The sequence below is a fragment of the Dendrobium catenatum genome, unplaced genomic scaffold (genome assembly GCF_001605985.2).
Source record: "Dendrobium catenatum unplaced genomic scaffold, ASM160598v2 original_scaffold_210612, whole genome shotgun sequence".
Taxonomy (NCBI): Eukaryota; Viridiplantae; Streptophyta; class Magnoliopsida; order Asparagales; family Orchidaceae; genus Dendrobium; species Dendrobium catenatum.
This window is the reverse complement of record NW_021529024.1, coordinates 742,837-749,969: the sequence shown is the minus strand read 5'-3', so window position 1 is coordinate 749,969 and position 7,133 is coordinate 742,837. Positions and strand designations below refer to the sequence as shown.

General features: G+C 35.8%; 1 protein-coding gene across 1 annotated transcript; it reads right to left on the bottom strand.

The window, feature by feature from the left end:
- Positions 1-217: 217 nt before the first annotated feature.
- LOC110097610 (AT-hook motif nuclear-localized protein 10) lies at positions 218-5,788 on the bottom strand. The gene is made up of 5 exons (XM_020824103.2): positions 4,743-5,788; positions 3,788-3,840; positions 2,534-2,665; positions 2,197-2,358; positions 218-768 (listed from the first exon to the last, which is right to left on the bottom strand). Exons 1-5 carry the CDS (start codon positions 5,224-5,226, stop codon positions 481-483), a joined length of 1,119 nt encoding a protein of 372 aa, XP_020679762.1. The 5' UTR covers positions 5,227-5,788; the 3' UTR covers positions 218-480.
- Between the last annotated feature and the right edge of the window lie 1,345 nt (positions 5,789-7,133).

The following is a 7,133-nucleotide window of genomic DNA, read 5'->3' as shown; positions in this document are numbered from 1 at the left end:
TATCCTACGAAAACCGAAAAATGTTCAATAAATTTTGATTAAAATGGATCTCAAGCCATTTGATATAGTGTTAAAGCAAATGACGCTTATATCTAATCAAATGAGGTCAACGATTAGCACCAGTAAGAAATTCACACATTACTCAAAAAATTCTACAACTGCTCTGCAGAAAAACTAGAAAGCTAAAACAACAAAGTAAATTACCATTTCCTTCAAATGGAATTGGAAATAAATACTCCTAAGTAGCAATTACTTGATACAATGTGGATTAGAAAGAAAGAAATGTTACATATCAAGGCTTAATTAAGTGACATAAAAGTTATGCTAAAACAAAACTACAAAAATAAATAACAATGCTAAGCATCACTCTCTACCTAATTAATTAATTGCGTACACAGCACAAATAAACCTACATCAACAGGAAGACCTAAAGATGACAAAGGTTACAACAAGGGTTAAGTATAGCAGGAAGCCTAACTTTCATTTCCATGAGATGCCTGATAGGCCCTGTAGGTTGCTGTCATTGCATGTCCCAGTGCTTTGGTTTAGCGGACTAGGCGGCCCTCCGTATGACTCACTCAGTGTTCCTCGAGAAGGCGGACTGATACCTCCAGTTGTCACCCCAACGCGGACAACCCCACCACCGCCACCACTACCACCATAAAAGTTGTCACCAGGAGCAAGCTTCGCCATGTTGGTTATGCCATCAAGGAGATTAATATTCTTCAATTCTTTTTTTCCATCAGCTATGAAACTTCCCACGACAACCTAAAATGATTCGAAGAGATGCAGTTTGTTGATGTTTTCTTATACAACAATGGTGACCAATATTTAGAAACCATGTAGCCAAAATATATCAGAAAAATGGTTTTTGGCTTTTTGTATGAATGTTTCAAAAGAGAGAATACTAATGCTGACGAAGTAATAGTCACTTATGGCTTTTGGGTTTTTATCCATCTTGAGTATTTTGATCTGGATGTTGGCAAGTTAATCGAGTTATTGTGCAACTATTGAAATCAAGATATGTGTATTCAGCAAAATTCAACATGATTCCCATTTCTTATTTTTTATTTTCAGCTAAAAGGAATCTCTTCAAATTTTGTGATCCCTCAAATCATAGGAGTTTCCAGAAATAAGAAATGTCAAATAAACTGAGAAAATATAATGCACATGTAATAGGCACCTGTTGAAATCATGTGGTAGAGACTTATGCTTCATTTGGAATGGCTTTTTTACTGTTTTGTAAAGCTATTTTTTTAGTACAAAAATCGATTGAAAGTAGTAAAACAATTGTGGTGTAAAACTGTCCCAAATAAAACTTTTGAGACTGTGATAAGAAGTAAGAACTCACATTTATTCTCGTTAGAAGCTTCCCATCTATGATGCACCGACACTTCTCCTCAAAGAGACGTGCAGTATCCGACACATATCCGACACGACACTCGTCCGACACTCCTCCGACACGTGTCGAACACGCTGAAAACATGTTTGATTAAAAAAATATTAAATAAAAATTGGACACGCGTGTTCGCAACACGTATCTTAAATATTTTATGAATTTTTTAAAAATATAATTTCTTGTATTTGGCAGGATGCCGGTATTTTTCCACAACACCAAATCGACGTCCCCACTTCACCCATTCATTGAATATTCTTATTTTCATTTCTCTTTGACAGTGAAGGTTTTTTCATTTCCTCTCAGTGACTGATAAACGACATCGACGCCTGACTCCCGACATCCTAATACTAATCATTTTAAGTACAAATTATAGTTAAATGACTTATTATTTTCAAATTATTTTTAAAATTATACTTATTTAATTTTTATACACTATTTTTAAAATATAAAAAACTATAATATCATGTCCAACACGTGTCTGTGTCCTATATTTTCAATAATTAACGTGTCCCGTGTCTGTGTCGTGTCGTATCCGTGTCGCCATGTCCATATCTGTGCATCATAGCTTCCGATCAAACATAATCTTTGCATTGAAGGAAATGCAAGTTTTATTGATTGAGAAAAGTTATATTTTATTTCTTAGTTTTAGATTAATTATATGGTTTAATTAAATGTGCCATATTCTCAGTTCTTGATTTTGTTTGTATTTTTTTTTTTTGCATGAAAGAGTACAACACATCATGTATTATCAAGCAAATTTATGGAAGGAATTAGTATCAATCAGAATAAATGCCAACCTGGACAGGAGATGCAGCCGTGAGAAGTCCCGCAACCCCACCGCCAAGGACACGACCATCAGGACCAGCTAAAGAAATGCTCAGACCACCAGTTCGACTACGCTGATCATCATTCTCTGATAGAAGAAACGATCCAGACAATGATAATATTTCAAACCGACCGTAAATACAAGAGAAAAGATTTCATAAGAACTTCCAGCTCTCATTCCACCTAAACTTCACATTTTATCTGGTAAAGTTCTAAATATTTTTTCTTTGTTGAACTGATAGAAATTATTTTAACAAAAGAATCAGAATTATAGACACTTTTTTTCATATATTGCCTGATTAGACAAACCTCATAAGTTACAGTTCCACCAGAAGTTGCTGCTTGCCGAAGAGTCACATTAGATATTGCCCCATTTGCTGAAAGAATGCAAATAGCGCGAGGTCCATGCTGGAAAAATGACATGATCTTTGATGATACATCCTGTAGAAAACAAGATAACTTTACAAATAAATAATTTTTATGTTCAAAATATTATCATTGTAAGATTGCAAAATATTTAGGACATATATGAAAGTCTATTAATTTTACCAATAACCATATGAATATAATTGAAATTCATCATTGGGTAACGTATTCCAGCGATCAAATACATAAATAACAAGTTCACGAGCGAAAAAATTGAATAAATAAGTAGATACGCTAAAAAAACTGGATTGAACTTAGGAAAAGTATCCATTATAAGATTTTTTATGTTTCCATAGCCACAGACACATTAACATCTAAACCATTGTTAAGAAAATATCATTTTTATACTTATTTTTGGAAAAAAAAATCATTTTTATACAAGAGAAACTGGAGAAATTATTCCGTGCGGACACCAGATGAACCAGAGACCAACCAAAATGCGCCACGCACCTGGTACCGAGCAAAAAAGTAACGTGGCGCATTCTGATTTGTCTCCGGACGCCATCCGAGGTCCACACAGAATATTTTTTCAAAGTAAAATTGAGAACGTTTGATCACATCAAAGGAAGTACCTTTTATTTTCTTTTTAAAGATAGCATAAGGACCAGAAAGTGGACCCAAGTGCGATTCAATTAAATGGAAGTAAACTGACAATAATAATGACAAACACAAGATGTGTATAAAGATGCTCATAGTTATGGTCATATATGTAGAAGAGCCATTAAATGCACAACTAAACTATCCATATTAACAATCTTTATACACAGAGGTCAAGTGAAACAAATAAAAAAACAAAAAAGAACATTTATGAGGTACCCAAATAATTAAATAGTACATTTTTTTAAGGAAAAAAATAATAATTAGTAAATTTTTTATCAGTATGTAATACAAATTAGTATAAGCTGTGCAAACATTAGTTAGGAACCTGATTATTTAATTAAATAAAAAAACTATTTGCTTTATTTTGGGATGAAGGTTACCATAAAAAATCTCTAAATTTACCTATTAAAATTGAAAACAGCAAATGAATAGAATTTACAATATTATTTAACAAGAACATATGGGTAATGTTAAACTGACAGCATAAATATACAAGTTCATGAACATCAACCAGAAAATTGAGGGCCTAAACAATACCTCTCCAGCCTTAACAGTAATAACATGTGGAGTAAACCCAGTCCCTGCTGATCCTGCAGTAAATTCTCCTTTGTGAAAATTATTTGTATAAAATAAAATGAATAATGCTAAATTACATGATGTCTACAGAAATGTGCAGAACCATATCAAGAATTAACGAATTACTAATAAATTCTTCTGTTTTTAAATACAAATCTACACGCTTTTTAATTTGAAAACCCATAAAATAATCAATTATAAGAAATAAACAGCACAAAAAAAAAAAAAAAAAAAAAAAAAAAAAAAAAAAAAAAAAAAAAAACGCCTGCCCTCCATCCAAATCAATCCATGTGTGTAACAAAACAAAACTTTCGGGGAATAAAAAAGCACATCTAAGATTATCTAACTTAATAACAAAATAACTTATTATCCAAAGAAAGTCTTCAGGGCTACTGGAAAGATGACACTTAGCATGCACATTGAATGCAGCCACGCAACAGCCTAAGAGATTTCTTTTGGATTGGTATTTTGGTCACATAGAAATTTAGTCGATTTATTATAAAATTTTCTGTAAATTTCATCCATATTTTATCATAGATCAAACTTCATATCCATATTTTTCGTGTAATTTATTAGCGATCAATTATTGAAATGTTCTCCATGAAACTATCAAATATAATTAATTCGCACAAAATCAAGACCAAGACCATGGGCAGAAATGGAATTTCATATATCTTCATTCCTGGACATTAGAACAACCCATATGATTTTCCTTCACTTTGACGAAGCCATGCTCCGCAAAATACATCACTACACAGTTAACCAACCTATCCGCCCCACCACACTCTGCCCTTTACCCATCAGTAATAAACGCATAATGTCAGAACCAAAATTATAAAAAAATAATCAAAACGGTAGAAAACGACAGAGCATAAAACATTTGTAGCCACCCATAACAAGATAACAACTACATTACCAAGTGCAAGCAACTGATGCTTCTTCCCAGATCCCGAAGGCTTTCCCCTTGCTTTCTTCAAGGGATCAGAAACAGAAAGATCTGTGTTTATCTGCCCAGCCGATAGAAGAGAAAAGCCTGGCGTTTCAGCTGAAGTTGGGGAAATTGTGGTAAGAGCAAGAGCCATACTTCCATCAGGGCCATACTTTCTTGGCCTCCCTCGTTTCTTCTTCACCAGACCGCCGCCACCACCCACATTTAGTCCACTGGGAGTCACCAGTGATGCAGCCGGAGGACCATCGGGGGAGACAACAGCATTACCACCATGAAATGGGGAAACTGAGCTACTAGAGATTGTCGTCATAGGTGTGGTTGGGGTAATTGGCTTATAAACTGCGGTGCCATCGGGAGTGACAGTGAGCCGCATACCAGAGATCGATGGCTGTGTTACCAGAGAGCTTTTGGGCATGCTCATAGTGAAAGAGGGCTCAGATCTCACATCCATGACTTCAATGAGAAGTCTCAAAAAGCCTAAGATCAGAGTAACACGCTAAAAGAAGCCTTTTTTTCTATTCTGGAAGGGAAAAACGGAAAATTTTGGGAACTTCTGCAGAAAGGACTCGGAGAAGCAATGCGTTTCCAGATACAGAAAGAGGAGAAGGAAAGCAACGAAACCTCAAAAATCATAAACCCAGATAAAGATTACTGGGACAGGGGAAGCAGCGGGGTTGCTGCAGCCAGAGCAGGAAATTTACAGCACATAGGAAAAATAACTGAAGAGGGAAAGGTTGAAAAAAATGAAATTTAGCTCCCAAGCGGAGTTTAAGATTAAACGAAAAAAGAATGATGAAGCTAAAAGCAGTGACACGATCTGAAGGAAAAAAAATTGGAAATTCCGAAGAAACTCCACAAAAATCTCACCATTTTCTCAGATTTTACAGTAAAATTCACGAAATCTTTGAAAATTCCAAGAAAATGCACTGAAAAACGGAAAAATGAAGAAAAAGGGTAGAAGTAGCAGGAAAAAAAAAAGTAGCTCACGTTTGATGAGCAAGCACCAAACACTGGAGGCCAAGAGAGACCTAAATGTGAGCAATCGCAGCAATAATTCTGCTACCTTCTTTCAAAAAATTTCCCTAAACTTTATTTAATTTCGCATAAATCTTTCTGTCCTATCGAAGTTTTTTTTTTTTTTAATTATAAAAAAAGGAATGTAAAGCAAGCCGAAATTGCTAAAATAAGATTTTTAAATGTTATTTCTTTTCTATTTACTGCTTGCCTTATTTTAATTACATATCTATCCAGATAACTAGTTTTGAAAGTAGAAAGAAGTATATTAGTAGGTACATGCTAGTATAGAAAATCCTAATAATGACATCCGTATTAAAGATAAACAAAAGGGAGAGGGCCTGGATCATTACAAGTGGGCCACAGCAAAAAAAAGCAAAAGAAGAATCCCCTCAATTTGTAAGATGAGTTTCCGGTTATGTTTGTAGTGCGTATCAAAAAGATAGTCTAGTAGCCACTTCAGAGGGTGTGGACACCAAAGAGGGGTTTGAAACAAACATTGGTTGGTGTCCCAGTGCTCTAGCGATGGTCTAGCTATTTTGTAGTACCACTTCAAACCATAGTGTGGAAACTTACAATCAAGCATTCGAGGGGATCAAGTCCTCACCCATGATGTCGTTTGAAGCCTTCTTCTTTCTTGGGAATATGGTCCAAGCTGTTGAAGCTCCTTCTCAAAGTGTTGTTTGGAGACTCGTTGTTGTTGCATTTTTAGATTTAGAACTGTGTTGAAAATTTTCTCCATGTTTTATACTTTGGTGATAGTGGATTGGCCACTTGGGCTTACTACTAAGTATAATGATAAGGGTGTCAATATTTAACATGACCCGAAAACTCGACTCGAATTCTACCAAAAAAATTGATTTCGGGTCAACACATTTAACAAATGGGTCGGATTCGGGTTCAAATTTCTAACCTGTTTGAAAAAACAGGTCGGGTCCGGGTCAACCTGCTAACCCAAAAAATATCCGAAGGGACTTGTTAGCATAATTAGACCGCATCCCATCATGCATGTGACCTCGCATCGGAGCACATGCCTGCTAGCATATGTCTTCACATTGGACCATATCTCACCTACGGCCGACTCTGCATCGAACCATGTCCCTTCTTGCACCCGAACCAGCACGAAGACCGTGTCCCCGCACTGGACCACGATCTCGCCTATGCATAACCCTGCATCAAACCTCTTCCCTCTTGCTAGTAACCCCACTTGCACGCAACCCTGCTTGCAAGAGATCCCTTCATCACGTACTGATTCCTACTTTTGTTTGCACACTGCATTTCGCTAATTGGGTTAGATCGGGTCAACCTGGTAACCTGACAGATCTAGTTTGAGTCGGTTAAACA